The 19,749-nt window shown below is 41.4% G+C and overlaps 1 protein-coding gene across 1 annotated transcript; it reads right to left on the reverse strand.

Annotated features, from left to right (window-relative positions):
- Positions 1-85: 85 nt before the first annotated feature.
- On the reverse strand, positions 86-17,434 carry LOC113508047 (G1/S-specific cyclin-D3). The gene is made up of 5 exons (XM_026891008.1): positions 16,439-17,434; positions 13,845-14,066; positions 6,912-7,074; positions 2,891-3,012; positions 86-2,762 (listed from the first exon to the last, which is right to left on the reverse strand). Exons 1-5 carry the CDS (start codon positions 16,673-16,675, stop codon positions 2,583-2,585), a joined length of 924 nt encoding a protein of 307 aa, XP_026746809.1. The 5' UTR covers positions 16,676-17,434; the 3' UTR covers positions 86-2,582.
- Between the last annotated feature and the right edge of the window lie 2,315 nt (positions 17,435-19,749).

Consider the following 19,749-nt stretch of genomic DNA (forward strand, 5'->3'; position numbering starts at 1 on the left):
TGTTCAATGAAGTGTATATTTTTAGATACCAAGAAAGAAAGGTGTAAGGTGTAGGGAATAAGGTTAGGTAATGAGAAATTTGTGATGTATTTTGGAATTTTTTATTACTTTTTCTGTAGATATTTACATTCTCAACGACTTAATTTCTACTACATATATCCAATGTCGCTTAAATATAATAAATCACAATATAAAATCAAAGTAATGAAAATGTTCTTGTCATAATTACTTTTAGAATTTTGGTCCTTATAATATTAATATTAAAGTATATCCATATAAATCGCTCAAAGCCCATCTTTGTTTGAGCTGTGCAGCTCTAAAGCCTTCATTCCTCATCCGTTTTAAATCACTTAGGAAAATAACATTTTCTCTAACATTTTTATATTTCTAGTTCATAATAAACACACTAAATTTCTTACACTATTTCGAAAGAGCCAGTCCAAAAGCCAAATAGCGTTAAAATAAGACTAACTTCGTAATGCGTATGTTTTCCCACATAATGTTTATATACAATCATATATATTAAGCATATATTACTATCAGGCAGTATGTTGCAGGTTACAATGTCTTTACTATTGCGGCACTTAGTTACCAGGTAGATATTTTCCACAACCAAATTTGTGCAAGTCAAATACGTATATGTAGTTAGTATTGTCGGGTGTACATCTATGACATGTTGTGTCAACTATCGGAAATGTGTTGTGTGTTCTTTATTAAGAATACTGGTTAAGTAGCGTAACTTATGGCACCACATGCTTACAGCATATCTATATAGTATATCAATATATTTACATTTTACTCTAATGTATGTACATCAACACCAGAACCTAAATACATAGTTAAACTAATATTCTGTACGAACAATCAGGCGTATGTGATATAACAAGAAATACGAAAACTATAAAATATAAACGCAATACCTTAGAAACATATTTCACCCGATATGCTAACACTGCTCGACTCTCTTATACCCATGGAAGACATTAAGAGTGATTTCTTGTTTACTTTATATATATCTATTTAAAAATAAAGTGCACGTTATTATCAGAGTGCAATTTTTAACTATATTAAAAATAAAAGTAACTCCTATTTAATGTTTTTAAAAGGCAATATCTTTTCACCTTTGCCTACGCCACCCGTACTTAAATTAATTAACACATAAGTATAACTAAATATGAAGATATTATATCACAATTTTAATTAAAGTTACGAGCGCTTCGATCATTAATTAGTCTAGTCGAAACGTTAAGTACAAAATAGTGGAACATGATGACTATTGCATGTAGGTATGTCTATGTCTAGTTCTGATGGTTCAAACGTAGGAACGATCGCGTCACTTTATTACTAAGAGCTAACCTAAACATCTTAAGCATGATCACATTGTTTTTAAATTTTCGTTTAGAATCCGAAATGGTCTTGCATAGTCCTTGTAAGTTAATATAATTATTATGACTGGAAGTGACTATGATACGAAGTTACATCAACATTTATAACACTTATCACAATATTTTATCAACTAATATGTAAGGAACAAGTTTATAAATCAATTTGCTTACATACATAAGTTTTATAAGAGAAATACCAAAACAAAAAATATACAGCCCTTTGTCTACATTATATCTATTTTATTTTATTCTTTATGTAAATATTATTTGCAGATGAACGGCTAATTTTATACATAGTTCTGACTCTGTACTGTATTAAAAATATAATATGTAGGTAATGAATGTAACATTAGTTTTTACAATACACAAGCGTAATTTATTGCCTTCCCCCGATACAATAACATAAGTCTGGTGGAACTTGTTGTTATCCCTGTAGGGACTTCTTAAACTCAAATCTGTCACAAGTTTATTGTGTATGATAACAATTTGAACTTCTAATATTGTAAATGCTTGATTGGAAGTAAGCTGTATAAAGGTATTGTACCTCGGCTTACATTTACTAACAGTGATTGAATCAGCTGATAAATATATCTTACGTACACTTTATATAATAATTCCATATAACTATTTATATATTAATTACAAACAACTGAAGGATTGAGTCAGTTCATGTTATAAAATAAGAAAATGTGAAGCTAACTTTGGTCCCATTCGAACATGTAACAAGGTAATGACTATTTGTAACAGCTATTTTATTGGCAAACTATTACAGATTTAAGAGCACTCGGCAGGTGAAAAGAAGCTTAAATTATAAAGAGGTAGATTGTAATTTCAAGAACCGTATTAACTAGAACTGAAAGTTTTATCTAAAGTAAACACGTTCAATGCAACAGTTTTAGTGAACGCACAGACTAGAGGCAAATTACAAGTAGCACACAGGGCTTACACTTATTTATTATGTATGCGCAAGTTGCGATTAGTAAGATACGTACAAAATTACCTATGTTAGAGACATATGATTGTCAGTCTTGGGTTCAGTCCTTCATCACGGTCGCATTTGAAGATTTATAGTTTAAAGTATTTTCGTACTAATGCACCGTAATTAAAGCAATCGTCCGCGCACACGCCGTGGCCGCAGTGGCCGCGAGCCGGGGCTGGTGGCGGCCGGTGGTGGCGGCGAGGTGGTCAGGTGACGGCTCAGAAGTGCACGTCCCTGACGTCGGTGGGCGTGGCCGCGTTACTGTGCGCCTTGTCGTGCGTCGGCGGCGGAGTCCAGCCCGCCGCCTCGCGCGTCTGCCCGTTTGGGACACTCACACGCTCTTCTATCATGTTCTGCACCATCTCCTCGATCTGTTCAAGGCATGTCTGGAGACAGTCCTGCAACAAAACAACATTTCGTTAATATTCATGTTAAAATATTCCAATAAGTAAAGATGTTCAAGAAATGTTGAATAACCACTTCCTTTTACAGCATTCTAAATTGACAATAATTAATATAAACTTACCAAATCGATGCGCGTGAGTTCGTGCAGCCGTGACAGATGGCCGTCTAGGCCGAGGCCGCGCAGCGCCGCCGCGATGCTGCACGACGCCAGTGTGCTCGCCGAGTACAACGTGAATTCGTAATCTACGACAAACAAAAACATTATTTAATATTTTTTGACAGGTGTACCAGTAACCTAACCTAATTAATATGTTCTTTACCTAATTAATATATTTTCAATTTTACCTAAGTTCATAGCACTAATGATTATTTGTTCAAAACCTAATCGCACAGCAGCAATTTAAAATTTTCCTGTAACGCTTCCCTATTGCCGTACGTGTTGATTAAGTGCAGTGTAGCGCGTAAGGTTTTCATGTAGGCAAGGCGACGTCCGTAGACGGTACGAATGCGGCAACCGGCGGCCGTAGAGGCTAGAGGAGTGGGGCATATCCGGTAAAAGAAATGTTCCTTTCTCTCTCTCGCAGGTTGTCAGTCTCCTGCGGAGAGTGCAGCCTCAAAGGAGCCGCACCCGCCCTCGCGGCCGCATTCCACAGGCTCGCTCCTTCGCCTCACTTGAATATTTCTCACGGGCTTACTTTGGCAAGAGCATTATACCAACATACATCATATGTACATGTGCGCTGCACACGTATGTAAGCCGATATCGACAGGACTAACGACGGGTTATACGAAATAAGCGAACCAGTACAAATCAGACAGGAAAACAAATACTTATTACATAGGCAATTATCATCATGGAAAACCGCAGCTTGGAAGTGAGGAGCATATCTAAAGTTCATGTGCTCGTATATTTAAGGAATTATCTAATTTAAGGATTCGTTACTATAGGGTTTAAAAACTTAAAACTTAAATGTTTTAGAATTTATAACTACTTTATCAGTACCTAGCTATATTTCACCACAAAAGCGGCTTCGAACGATAACTAACTAACTAACCAGGAAAATCAGCTGTCGAATGTGACCTTGTCGAATTATTTAGTTAGGGTAACGTATTTTCCGGAACAGTACTTAGTAGAATGTCATATACCTACCTACATTTAATCTGAGTAGTCTATGTTACGTTAAATTGAGAGTCTATTGAACGCACATGTGATTCTTTGGTTAACGTATTCTTATAAATAAGTACTACGCAAGTACTTAATGTATTATAAATTATATTCCCACGCTACTTCAAGTTTGAGATAAGAACTTTAGCGTGGCATCACAAATGCCCACTAACTGGAAGACGGAGACAATAAGAGTGAAGCCTACAAGGGCCCTCTATTCATCATTAAGCACTCTATTATACCAACCAATGTATAGGTAGATATCGAACACTCTTTCAGCTCATTTAAAAGATTTATTTTCATTTTTTTTTTAATTTGCATGTCGGCATGCTCGAGATAAAGCGAACGGGCAGAGGGAACGAATAAAAAGAAAGAGATGAAACAACGAAAGCGGCCGCTCACTCGAGGTATTTGCATAATCTGATGTTAATCAAACAAGGCTGTAGCCGGGGCGCGTCCGAGCCGGGCCGACTGCCGCCGACCACTGCCGAGCTGCGCCACGCCGCCTGGCCGAAGCTACCAGCCCCTTTGTCACGAGCGGATCAAGATTACCAGGCCGGCTGATTACCTAGTGCGTCTCCGGCGCATAGACACGGCTACACGCAGGACAGCGGTACAGCCGGTACAGGACACACACGTAGCGGAAGCGACGCCCGTCCTTATTAGTCGTGACGCGACTGCTGCAGCAGGAGCTAATGACACTAATGTACACTTTCTAGAGGAAGTCGCGCCGCCTCGGTCCCACCGCACTTTGGTGGGTATGTAAATTAATAAAATTGCTCGCACTCGCGTTCCTCGCTTCGTAGACATTGAGGGCCTCTTTCAGGAGAAATAAATAGACTGAGTCATTACCTACAGCTACGTGGCAGAATATATTTTTTTATCAAAAATAAACCATCCCGTGATCTACATGGACCGTAACACATAACGACTTCTGTGACATAATAATGATATTATGCCCTTGAATATGAAGTACCTACATTAAAAAGGTGTCATCGGCACAGGTACTAGTAGCACGCGCAATCATTATTTGCGAGGTGAACGATCTCACAAGGCCGGACTAGTCATAGATATGTACCTATCCGTTTAGAAATAGACCAAAATGGCTTAATATTGTTACAAAACTTCGTCGTGTTCTACAGACACAGGAGAGTTGCTTAATTGTTCAATAGTAATTAAGGTGCAATGGCATATCGCACAAAAACGCGTATGTACAGATTAGTATCGTTTATGAACAACTGGTTATTTATTAAAGATCTAATCGATTTATCTATAATCGGGCATCACTAGTCATCGCTCACTGGGCACCGGAACAAATACTGCGCGGCCCCCGCGACTCCGCGACTCCGCCGACAGCCACGATTGCTATCCGACGTAAAGCGCTCACATTGTCATGTGAAAGAAATCGGCCGGCGGCGCGCGGCGACGGAGATAAGATACCTGTCTCACGTAATATAGGCCGGCGTTACACTCGCATTGTATGTGTGAGAAAAACGTTACCGTACTCGCTATTACTAGCCGCTAGCCGGTCTCTAACAATAACATTATAATGTCAGATCGGCGACAAACCCTCTTCGAGATAAAATATGTAGAACTTATCATCATCACTGAAAGATGCCGGCGAGAGATGTCAGCATCAAAATAACCCATTACAAATTTAATATCCTGACGAGTTATGATTCCAGAGTAAATTGTGCCATTCAAATAATGATACATAATGCGGGTTCGCTCGATACCGCGAAGCGTTAAGTCTACGCTTCTTGCCGCTCGAGGGTTGTATACACACTCACACTGTATACATATACCACATACACAAAGATCCCATGATATTATTCACAATCCATCAAACTTAATGGACCGTGTAGGTTTTATTTTATTTATAGTGAAATGATCCATGACTGGCGTCGCGATATTTTCGAATCTAAGCAATATCAATAGACTATCCATATTTCATGAATGGAAATTCATAATGTTGCGCACTTGGTTGGGTACATTAGCGGAGGACACTTTATTCGCCTCGGACTCACAGTGAGAGATGATATCCGAGAAGCAAGTGAAATAAAAGAGCTGGAGCGTGAACTACTTGAACAAAAAACAATACGACAGCGGCGGCGAACAACAAAAACCGTTGCACAAAAACATATGATCCCATGAGGGTAGCGGGGGGGCGCGGAGTGCGGCGCGAGAGGGGGAGTCCCGAGGCGTGCTGGAATGCGCTCAGGCGAGCGGCGTGGGAGGCGCCCAGCGAGCGCCGCGCGGCCGCAGCCAGGACACACACAGTACACACCGCCCTTGCCTCGCCCGCGCCGCCGCACTCTACCCTCACTGTAAACAAACCTATTCACATCTCGCTACGCTCTCTACCAGCCGCAAGCAACCGATACCTATCTTTTCCACTAATAAACTGACCCACACTAACCTAAACACTATATCTTATAACAGGGAATACATATTCCGTTTCCAATAAACAAGTTCACAGAAGGTTATTTGCCAAAACAACTGGTTCTGTTTTTATTCGATTTTGAACGAAATACTTAGGTAATGTAATGAATTTAGTTACGAGTGTTACGACCTACGCAGATGATAACCTAGTTATCAGTGTAACGAATTTGTTACACGTCACAACAATTTATTTATTTTCTACCGAATAAACTGAATCTAAGTGATATGCACTTTGGGACGCGTTAGTTAAATGGTGACATTTAAAAAATGAATAGAAAGTAGAGTAAGGTTCAGTGACATGTGGACGTAGACCAACGCGGTCCGCACAAGACGACATTGTCGTGACATGACGTGCTATCTAGATGCTAATTACCCTCGGCCATGGCAAACAAAACGTTACGTTCAGTCAACTATCAATGGGAAACATGGATTTGGCGTAGAATGACGTTATGAGTAGATAGGCCTGTGTCGGTTTATAAATAGAGTAATAAAAGCGATGTCTTCCTTTCTAACATTAAGTTAAATAAATACGCACCTCTGGCAGCGAGCGCGATGAAGGTCTGGGCGTGCCGGTGCACCATCTCGGTGTTGACGAGCCCTCGCAGCGGCAGCCGCGACAGCAGCAGCGGCAGGAAGTCGTGCGCCGTCACGCCGGCCACGTCCCACTTCAGCTTAGACAGCACCAGCAACTCCCAACTCTGTTGACAAAATATAACACATTACATATAACAGACTGCTCTTCTTCACGTTCACATTTGCGAATAGCCATAAGTATTAGTCATTGTAAAGCTGGGTATGTCCGTGAGATAGTGAAAACGTCACCTAATCCAGCTAACGTATTTGTGACAGCAGTGCAATATGATTGATGATCGGATGGAGTCGGTACGCAAGGTGTTTCTCTAAAAAGAACGTGGCTTCAGATAATGTTTCCTGATTCCTGCTAATGTTTCGATCTTTCCAGTTATATTAACACCACGAGAAAGGTCAATATCGGTTCGCCTGGATAATAAAATAGCATTCCTGTCGCCACATCCGCCTTATAATCACAAACACGCAGAGTTTTGCCCGACTTCCCGGAACGGCGCGTAGGTAGTCCCCGGTAGTGTTGTGCAATCAAATGAACAATGTTACTGTTTTAGTTCATGTTTTGTTTAGTCTCATTCGAAAACAAAGTTACTTAGGCGTGCTCAGCCATGGTCTTGGTGTCGACGAGTTGGACTTCAAAAGCTATACAAATATAACACTGCAACTGGCCTGACCAATAAACATTTTTTATAGTTTTTATGCTACTAGACATTCTTGTTATGTCTATGACGACGGAAGATAGTTTGCAAATTATGAGAAAAGGCCTGTCTCTTTTTCTACCTAGAAAAAATGGCGAGTCAAAGACTATGGACTTGTTAAAGATTATCAAGTCGTTATCTTCAAAGAAACTAACTACGGTTGACCTAGATAAATTAACTTTGTTGTATAAAATTTGACGTGTCGCCAGTATCACTCACGTAGATAGTACAGATACCTATATTTTTATCAAACGTGAACTGTCGAGCATCTGAAGTCTTGTAAGTATAGTGACCCAAATGTGGCTAATATACGAATAGAAAGGAACTTTTAATGAATAAGTTGATTATTTTATGCGTGTATGTTCTCACACACACAGCGTACACACAAGTACATGTACGCGTTGCATGTCCGTTGACAGATAATACTCCATGTTTACTTAACTCAATCGGCGGGGTCGACTGCGGCGGAGCGGCACTGTTTAATTCCCTCGAGGGACTATAATTCTCAAAGCGATAAGCTTAGAGTCGGTATTTGTTCAGCAAGGGATATTAGTTAGGGCCTATGGATTCTTTGCGTATCATGTTTATGAATGAATGAAGTATCATCACTGAAAGTCGAATTAAATCGGTATTGTGTAGTGTGAGTGAGAAGCATGATGTTACAATGACATTATCAGTTTTGATTTATAATAATAAATAGGTATGAATTATAACTTATTTGTCAATGAGAACATAATTTATATTATCTATTACTTGACACAATATCTTAAAGGAGAAGACGATCAAAAGCGACTAGCAACGGCAATGCGGGTCGACCACAAAATAAAAGGATTTGCTCTATCGTTCAACTTGAAACTGGTTAAAAACTTTTCGAAAACAATGCATTCATAAAATATTCACCGCAAACACAGCTCAGAGGTGACGGATACATGGATTAACTAGAGGCTACAGCTAAACATAGTATTTTTATGATTCGCCAAGCGCTGAGCCCCTATCAGCTGATCTCATAAATTAGCTTAGCGATCAGCTTGTGCGGCGCGTACCGGTGGCGCTGCGGCGCGGCGGCGGCGACACACGGCCGCGCGGTCGCGTGTGTGGACCCGCTCCACCCGAGACGGATGGAATGCAGCTCGTAAAGTTGCAGGCGAGTGTTCATTAGAGTGGAGGAGGGCGCGCGGCGGCGGCGGGCCGGGTGCGCCGGCCGCAGCAGTTATCGAACCACGTTACAGCCAATAAAGCGAGCTATGCAAACAGCCCTCGTTGCCCGCAACACACTCGCTGAATTCCATACTCGGTTCCCATGCTTTATCCAATTTCATCGAACGGTGTGACTGCGCCGCTATTAGAATCAAACAATGAGCTCGGTGTCGCGTGGCTACTAAGCTCATGAGACTAAACAACTTCGGAATTTTCCAGATGCGGATGGGAACACGCAGACTTACCGGAGGTTATTAAAAAGTAATGATGAATTGAAATATTTATGTGTTATGACCGCGGCCAACTGTTTAATACTGAGTGTAAAGACCTACGGAATAATACAGGTGGTCGAGGCAGGCTTTACGTTATTATTACTGAGCCTAATTGGAATCATAGTCATCGATGAAAACCTCAAGAGTGCAGTATTGAATACAAAATTTGCTGCGAGCGTTTAAAACGTGTTAGGCATGTACGATATCGCAACTCTTACGTAAGACAGTGTGCCATCAGCACATTCCTGTAAAATGATTATATTGACAGTTAGCTCCTGGCGTTCATATTTAAAGCGATAATGTGACAATAATATGCAAAACTTGTTAATATTATTAAAGAAGGTTATCGATACCTGCCGACCGTTGTTTTTGCTCGCATCAATATGTAGGTAGGAAAAGCGTCAGAGAGTAAACCAGCACAACGTTTGCTCGGCCTCGGTTCGCATCTCCAAGCCCCTAACCACAAAATTTTCATTTTTTTCTTTCCCCACCGCCGCCGCCCGCATTGGACGAGTTGTTCAACAAGTACCCATTGGAATTTTATTACCGTTGAAGGTACTTTTAGTGGCGAATTGTACAACAATAATATATAATTATTGTAGCTCAAACATAGTTTAAGTAGTGTTGGTTTATAATATCGAAAGCGGATTGATGTTGTTGCCGATAGGAGACATTATTGGAGCAGGTTGACGTGAAACTTGCGGTATTGAGATCAGCGATAACATGGTAATAGCTTCAAGTAAGTATAACGTATGCGCGTGATGTTATTAAGCGAGTTAAGTGACACAATTTTGTAACGAGCGCGGGCTTGCAGCGCGGCGCGCACCTTCACTCATGTGCACCAGGTTATCGCGCATGCGCTCGTTAACACAATTTCTGTTCTAGCTGCGAGGTGTCATACATAACATTCAGTCGTCGCGAGAACACAATACGGCCGCGCAGATAGTGGCCCGGCCTCACTCTATAAAAAGGAACAAAATTAAGTTTATTGGAAAGGGCCTCATGGAGTTTCCGAGCCGGCTGGAATGCGACTGGTTATCTGACTTTTCAATAGCTTGGTAAATCAACTTTTTGGGAACCGAACGCGATACAGATTTATTTATTTTATCAATCAGAAATTTAAACATGTTCTAAAGTTAGACAAACACTTAAATACCTTGTTAAAGCAAAAAGGGACTTCCGTACTATAAAACCAACAAGGTAATTTCACGTGAGTTACTCTCCACATACAAGATAATTAGTATCTGTGTTATAATTACCAGTAGTTACATCATTAAAACAGTAGTAGCGGACGTGTGCTATTCAAGTGAGTAGATACAGTATAAGTAGAGACGCGGAGACCAGAGTGCAGTTCACACCAGCAGTCGTTTTGTTGTGTGGCATTAGTTCGCGGGGAAGTTTCATTTGCACCGGAAGCGAGCCGCGCTGGGCCCGCGCACGCCGCGCGCCGTGAGATCGACAAACAACTCGCGCTCGTGCTAATATGCTCATTCCGCATATTCTAAACAATAATTTCCTTTAACAGATTATTGCATTCCGACACTTATTATTAGAACTTCCATCAAAAGCCCCCATTATTACGAACGCTCGCCACTATTTATGAAAACGAACTCGGTAATCAAACATCCCGAGGAATTTTATGATATCGAACAGAGTTATGTTCGTTGTATAGTTCTCATTAAAGTTAAATTTTAACCGTAAACGCAATATTGAATAGTCTTTTGACAAACTGGCACCGCGGTCGTAAACTTATGCTTCAATTATAATAAACGTTTACAGTGGTAGTGTGGATGTGAGAACGCGCAGGTTTTATGGTCGCGCGGCGACGCAGACCGCGAGAGCCCCGCATTAAAGCCGCTCGGCTCTCAGCGCTCGGATGCCGGGACGTGCTCTTTTTGCTCCGCCGCGCACCCGCCGCCAGCCCGCCACAATCAAACCTAACCGACTCCTCCACTCACACTACCCACCCCACTCACTACAGCACTACTCTCCAGACAGTACACAGCCTCTACATTCAAATCTATATGGTAATTGATACTTTACAAACGGAAAGCTACATCTACCGGTACATCAGTTTTTAATGTAATACGATTTAGATAAAAACGTATTGGCGGAAATTCAATTCGTCACACTTGGATGACTGGGTGTAAGACGAGCATAATTTTTTGAATCTCTACATATGCATTATTACACTCAGCCCAAGCCGCAATCTTCACAAAAACGCAAATGATTTCTAATACTTGATAATGAGCCGACTCATTCGTTTTATCTATATCAACATTATCAAAAATTCTTAATGTACGACGAAATTAGAGCATCTACGATAATTCGTAGCACGTCTACGAAAGTGCTACGAAGCTTACGTAAATTGTGCTATAAAGATGTTCATAAAAAACTTGTAAAAAGTAACATTGTAGCCACGAAATGGTGTAAATAAACGAACATATTTTATAAATAACTGTTGTATTCGACCTTTTTGAACGTAATTATGCAACTGTATTTAGTCTCAGTAAATGCAAGTGTCGCTTAACGATCGTGTCAACATGTTATAGGTATTAAAACTACTAAGAATTATGATAATAAATAATGGATGTATGCTAGAGTCATATGTATTATGTTCAATATGTTACTAAGAGGCGATATATTTAACAGGTATGGTATCATGAACGACGTGACTCATTGAATTAACATAACGCGTATATTGCACCGCATTATACATTTGCGGAGACGCGGAGACCCACTCACGATTGACGGGTAAAAAACTCAATCGTGTAAAATTAAAAATATCTAGTCAATTTAAGCGTGCGATCCATTTACGAGCGTGGTGTCGACCCGGCAGTTTCGTGAGATGAGATTAGGCGAGCGCGGACGCGAGTCGCACCGCGGCGCGGCGCGTGAGAAAAAATAAGCCGCGTGCTTCGCCTGTAATTGGTCTGATTGAAACGCGAGCCTCGTTCGGCGGCTCTTCCGAGAAGCCGGCGGCTCGTTAGCTCGTAGGGGACACTGTCCGCAGGGCAGCCCTCTCCGGCCAGACCGCGACCTGTCGCATTCCACGACCACCGCTCGCCATACTCAGTACGCACCTACCACATCTTGTATTATAATTGCAATCATTTCGCACGCCCGCGTATCCCATACTTCATTTACCGATTGTTTCTCATCATTGCTATCCATAAAATTTGATAACTTATTATTAGCCAGTCGTGAAATTGCCGTTGCTAAACATTGGTACAAGTGCAAAGCGCGGAATGCACTTGCATCGCAGGCAGAACGAGTCGTATACATTATGACGTCCGAAAATGTGGCGTGCACTTATTATCTACGGGACGAGCGGCGACAGTCGGGGCCCCGGCGGGTGGCCGCGCGCCCGAACTGCAGCACACAGCCAACACGTAATACGTTGTATTCAATGCAAATACCTACAAGACATGAAATGAAAACGCTTAGCTGCAATTACCGAGAATCTGCCTAACGTTAACGGCTCGCGACTTACTGTACCTACGTACGTAACGGTTCTGAAATATTGAAACAGATAAGCAAAACAAACCTAAATGCCAATGCCCTTTATTAAGATTAGGAAAGTTGTCCACGTGGGTACGATATTGCCATAGACACTGCACAAGACCGCAGTGAGTAATGGCTCGCTGAGGGAACGGTACGTGCTGTACTGCTGTCTCATACATCAACATCAGGTACCTACCTAGCTATCTAGGGTACCTACAGTCTCTAACTCATTGAAATCCGTTTAAACATTAAGCATAGTTATGTTTACTACTAATTCTACTATGCATTATCTCAGGATGGCGCTAATTAATTATTTCCAAATATACTTCCTATGGTAGGTACCTACTTAATAAATGTACAAGAGATTCATATAACTATATCTAAACACAACTCGATAAGTGTTGTGTAACTGTTGATTAAACGGTTTGTACCAAGTAAATACGGGCCAATAAGCAACATTTTGTGGTTTGTTAAAGAATAAAGCGACGATAACAGCTGAATACAAGGAAATAATAAATAATTAAGTAGAAACTATCCTGCTAGCTAGAACATTATCATGTACACCACGATTCGTACTTGACCTTTTCATATATTTATTTTTAATTTTAGTGTACTACTCGCCTATTTATAAGAGGCGGCTATTTATATCTCTTGTGTTTCGTTTGTCACTCGTGTGTAGTCGTGTGCCTATGAATGCTTTCGTATTTTTGTAATTCTGTTAGTCATCCCAGAGAGTCAAGTTTGTACATGTTGCACATATCATATATGATAAATCACATAATAAACGCAACGTACGCAGCGGAGTCGATCACTCCATAGATATAATTAATGTTCCGACATCAACTGGAATTCCAATCTCTCGCGGATGTTCAGAGCGCGAATGATTTAGAAATCAGCGGAGTGAACGACACGAAAGCATCCAAGCTAACTGCAGAATTAGTGCACGAGCGTGCACGGTGCACAGGCTCAGCCACACGAAACTGCATGATTAATGAGATCAGCTGTTTCCCGAGACGAAGAAAGTTAATTAAATCTTCTTATTACTTCATATGGCAGTTCGTAGAACGGATAGGTAGTCCATAATGCTATTGATGTAATTAATAGTAAGTAACAAATAAATCGATAGAAACTGGCGCGCTGTGGTATCAAGCGTCTGCGCGATAGTAGCTGGTGATACACGTCGATTAAAGGTCAGTAAAGATAGGTACTTACACAGAGATCGGTGAGCGTGATACTGTTGGCGGTGTAGAAGACGAGCAACTCCGCGGGCAGCGCGCGGGAGCCGGGCTCGCGTAGCTTGGACGCAAGCAGCAGGCAAGCCGTGCCCAGCAGCTGCACCTGGCTCTTGCTGACGGCGCACACGCTCAGGAACCGATCCAAGTACGATATCGCCAGCGGGAACACCTCCTCCTGGCAGCCCTGATCCTCGCATACCTGCAATTCAAACAACTTTCAATATAGAAAGCAAAGACGAGTGGAATAGTTTCTAAGAAACTAGTGGAGTACATGTTGGTACCGCACCCAGGGCCGCTGCTTAGTTTATCATCCGGAATTCCTGATAACCTATATATAAAATGGAAATACACACTTATTGCGATAAATACTGCGCGCGTTACTTTCCTGCTGCAGTTATACTGTGTGCCTTATCAGTGTTAATGGCTCCTGAACGTACTGGACTTGGTGCCGGATATGTTGGTTCTATTATAACTGTTATTGCAAATCTATTTAACAGCTGAATCTATAAATAGAGCATCACCGTCATTTTCCTTAACCACGTTAGAGATATTGTTAACGATTGCTGCTGCCCTGCCTCTGTGGTTTACTCTATGAATAATTATAGTCAAATAACGGTAAATTCTACATAAGAAAGGTCAAATTAAGATAAACCTATTTTCTGTGAAGTGTTAAGTAGGCTATAAAATATAAAACTGCAAGTCGTTAAAAGCGAAAGTAGATAGTTCCAAAGTAGTCGTAAAATAAGTAGCTAGAGTGTGATGAGAGCGGCAGTAGTCACAGATTGTTCCCGGCATTGTTTCGCACGGTGCCGCGGTGTAACGCGACTCGCGAACCGGCACGGATCCAATCGTATCACCGTGAAAACAAAACATGTGCCATAACCCGCTGCATACCGCTCACGGCTCAACTGTCTCACGCTCCAACTCGCTCATAATTAATTATCCCGCCCGACTTTGTCCCGATAATTATATTTTACTGTATATTCAATTTAACGCTTAGTAAATAGTAATAATTTCTCTAGAAAAAAATAAAAGCTAGTCAAACACAAGGGTAGATAGGTTCCCTTCGGAATGAAATAAAATTGTGAAAAGTGAAAAGGCCGTTTCGTGTTGTTTTAACTTAGGTGACAAGTAATTCTCAAAGCATAACGATCGAGACTAATAAATGACAGGCGGCTATGAAACAAGGTGATTACCGTAATACCTAGTGCCAGCGTGCTATGATTACATCAGGAATTCACGAGAATTACGACGTCATTGGGTATCCTTCAGTTTTAACCTAAAGTACATCATCGGAAGCTAAAGTATTTAAGTTTCTACAGACGAAATAAAAAGTTGAGGTTGTTATTTAGATAGTGATCATGAGAAATATAATAATATGAGGATTCCGTGAACAATCCTTGAATCGTCGTAATATGCTTTTTGGGTGCGCTTGATGATTAAACATAAAAGTTAATGTGAGCACGTTGAAGGTGTCATTGACCCGACAACTAAGGAGGATCGTTTCGGTCTGCTTGTGCTGAAACGTCGGTATGCGACTAGTTTAAGTGTGAGCATGAGGTGGCTCGAGACCGAGGTGCTGAGGCGCATGTGTCGGGCAGCAGCGCGTGCGCAGCGTGACGTCAGCGCGCCGGCCGGCTCCACGTGGCGGACTGCCGACATGCTAACTACCCCATCAAACTAAATACTGCACCGAGATAGCGAGCTGCGAGCCCTACAATCACACCAAACTCTAACGTACGGAACGGATAAAACGGTACTCATAATAAAAGGTACTAGGTACTACAATATGTCGATTCACACTTGCTAAACAAGCAAACTACCATATAAATTACACGTCATTTAGGCCACTAAGTACGAACAATGACGTTGTGTGCGCACTAGTAATTATTTATATGTACATATACAAGCAAAAGATAAGTGCGCAGCCGAGCGTCAGCTGTGTGCGTGTCAAAATCAGCTGATTATTCAAATAGAACGAGCAGAGTCGCATCGGTCGGCGACCGCGCCCGCCCGCGCTGCGCGTCCGGGGCCCCTCGCATGCTCGGCTCCGCCGCGCAGCGCTTCACACAACCAGTTGCTTACTCGAGTAGGTATGTATCTACGTGCGTACATCATGCTTACACACTAAATAACTATCAAATCTTAAACTTTTGACACCGTTCGTAGTACCGAGACGATAACGACCATGTGTGAGGCATTCTAGTAAAACTAATTCTTATAAGATTCTAACATGTGGAACTAAACTGAAATCAGCTGATCATGTAAACAAAGTCATAACATCCGTATATCGACCTACGTATAGCTTGATATATTCATGATCACCTGCAATAACACAAATGTATCACTCCACTAGTCTAGCATTAGAAACCGTCTCTCGAGACTCCGGGACCGGGGCGAGGGAGCCCGTCAGCAGGCAGTGGCGAGAGCATACGGGGGCCACTGGTGCCGCCGGCTACGGCAGGGAGTACCTACACGTGGCCGGAAAACGAGACAAAATGGCGAACGTTCGGGTTGCGCGGTCCGCGGATGGAGCGGTGTGGGTGCGGCATGCGGCGCGGGTGCGCTCACCTCTAGCATCCACTCGGCGACGAGGCGGCGCATGTGCGGCGTGACCTCAGCCTGCACGGTGCCAAAGTAGTTGGCGGTGACGGCGTAGCGCTCCTCGGTGCGCAGCAGGTTGTCGAGCACGCGGCGCCGCAGCAGCACCGGGTCGGGCGCGGCGGCCCGATGCGCCGGCGCCGGTACTGCGCGGCCCACGCTCTCGCCGCTCTCGGGGCTCACCCGCTCCGCGCACAGCAGCTCCATGTTACACCGCACTGCGGCTTATTGACAGCTCGCGTCGCGGCCGGTGTCGGCGTATTGTGGTCGGACAGCTGATCGTGCGCGAGCGGCCGGCGTGGAGGAGTGCGCGTTGTGTTGCGACGACGGCGAGTGCCCGAGTCGCAGTGAGCCATCAGCCGGCGCTGCGAGCCTCGCCGGCGAACATATGATCGGCGCGGCGCGGGGACGGCGCGGGGGCGGGGCGGGGCCCGTGAGGCCCGCACGCAGGTTTCTCCCATTCGACGTTCAAATAATAATACATAACATGTTTTCCTACTCGCTCGCGCTTTAAAGTACTTCTCACTCGTTTCGATTCTTGCTTCTCGTTCTAGTAGGTGCGTATGTACTTACAAAATAAGATGAATTCCATGGATTGAATTCGTATACAATACCTACATAGAATCACTCACGAACTAGTTGAGACCCCGGGCGTGTTTATCATTGTGCAGCGATGTAATCACCGCACCAAGTCGCTGGGCGGCCGCTCCGGCGCTGGCGGCCACTGAACTTTTCTCTTCGGCTAAGCTGGAGCAGGGCTAGGGCGGCTGAGCTTCTTTTGCTCAATGTACCTATTTTATTGCTATTATTGACTTCTGGCTGCGACTATCATAGACATCTTTTTACCGTTTTATCGAAACCGCTTCTAGAGACCTAGGTATTTAAGTTAAATTGATTCGTATGGATTTTGAATTTGAATTCGTATAGCGAAATTGGATAAACATGTAATTTTAAAAACATGATTAATAAATGAAATATCTTTCCAACTATAATAATTGTTATTACTTTTAGTAGGTACGAGCAAGAAAATAAAGATTTGACTCGAATATCCATGTTTATTGTTTAGGTACTCTCTGAATAAACAATTACTTAATGATAGCGTTTTGCTTTACATAATGAATCTTAGTCTGCTAGGTAACTTCACAAAGTTCAGAGGTATTACCAATTTCTTCTTACTAAAATCACCACGCTGCAGCTGTTTGGAACACCGGTAGAAACAATGAGATTTTTTACTGTTTTTTTGATTTTATGGTGAAAATTTAGGGCCTTTCTCATTTCGGTGTGATTTCGGGAATTAATAATAAAATTCTAATCCACTAGCCATTATGTATGAAGAGTACAATGTTATCATTTAAACTGTTTCAAGTAATCGAATGTACCTAATAAGCTAATTATACGGTTTGGGTATTTAACTATTTATAAAGTAAAAATATTTTGCTTTTAATTGTGTAGTAGAAAACTACGCTGTTATTTAGCACTTCGTTTTTATATGGACAAGATTTGTATTTGCTGTGTTGATCTATGTTTTATATTTGTCACCTATATAGGTCACTAATTTAAAAGATACCTATGACACTATGACCTTAGATGCGAATCCATGCTTCTTTCAAAAGCACAAAAACTAAAATTATCGTACTCTATACGTTATAACAGCCCGTTGAAGGGGAACCAAACTAAAGCTAACCCATAGAGACATAAAAATGCTTATTAATGTTTTAGGTATCTTATCAAAACGTCAATGAAGAAAACATTACACAATGTTACGTTACACGGTTGCTATTATACCTAGTTATAGTAGTTATACATTAATCTATACTATTTCACCTATACTAATATTACAAAGCTGAAGAGTTTGTTTACTTGAACGAGCTAATCTCAGGAACTACTAGCCGGATTGAAGAAAAATTTTCAGTGTTAGATAGTTTGATATTATGGAAGGCCAGGTGATATACCATCACGCTATCATTAATAGGAGCAGAGCAGCAATGAAAAAGTTACAAAGGTGAGGAAATTCAAAGAAAGCCCAGGACAGCATTATGTCTATCTTTTAAAGTTGACTCAACATAAAGACTTTTATGGAATTTTAGAAGTTGCTTTTTGAAATGGTGAAAAAATAATTATACTGAGTCAACCTTAAAGGATGACATAATTATGATGACTTTTCTTTAATAACAATAGTAGTAACGTTATTTACTGCGGCTTTTAATGGGCTTTCTAAAACTGAAGGAATTAATTTTTCTAATTAGTTCATACTTCAGAGAGTTCAACAACAAAGATAGGTAATGTGTCAGTATTAATAGATTTCGTCGGCTTCAAGAAAAAACATTACATATTCGTAATTTTGTCTTCAAGTTTTCCGTTTTACAAAGAGATTTCCATTACACATCCACCTAAGATAAATATCAGCTTACAAATAAGACAGCCGCTTGAATTTCAGTCCTTTAGTTTAGGAACTATTATAGATCAGATAGATAAGCTTAGATATGGATAGATAGATTGTGCTTGCATTAGAGACTATTACAGGCACAAACTATTAACCTTTAACCCGGTCGTCAGGGGTTTAAAACATTTTTTCTATCACAATAGTTTGGTTTGTTTACGTAAATGTTAAAGTACGTGGTTAAGGAAAACATATAAGTGTCCCAGATTCCTGCGTAGAGAGTGCAAATAGAGCGGAAAACCTGTACTTACACTGCTTACACATTAGACATCGTTCGTTAGATAGTTGTAGGTGAAGGTGCATACAGTAACTTGAGAATACATACTGTATGTATAAACGAGATGTTTCCATACTAAATTTTGTTTTCATGCTATTCACCATGTGAATTGATGTCATTCACTCTGTTCTAGTAGCTTTTAAGCCACAAACAAAAAATATACAAATGATCAGTTTGAAGGCATTGGTGGGAACAAAACCTATTCAGATTTTTTTATGATACCTAAATAAGGAAATACTCAGATGTCACTATTGCGGAAGGAACGAAAAAGTACGAGAAGGTATATTCTATCTCACGACTAACAGCGAATTCGTCGAAAAAGCTAAAAAATATAAATGCAATTTCTTGTAAAATGAGTAAGAAATTGAAGATTTGAAGTAGTTTGTGTCTCCCGTGAAGATGTTTCCAAATAAATTCGTTCGTTAACCGTGGACCATCAAGAGTCATAAAAAGCGAATTAAATCTGAAATTTTAATCGTCACGGTTTTTTGACGCTCCGAAACATTTACTTGATTCCATGATGCAAGCTTTTACGTTTTCTTAGAAGCTTAACTTGATAAATAC

The sequence above is a fragment of the Trichoplusia ni genome, chromosome 2 (genome assembly GCF_003590095.1).
Source record: "Trichoplusia ni isolate ovarian cell line Hi5 chromosome 2, tn1, whole genome shotgun sequence".
Classification (NCBI taxonomy): Eukaryota; Metazoa; Arthropoda; class Insecta; order Lepidoptera; family Noctuidae; genus Trichoplusia; species Trichoplusia ni.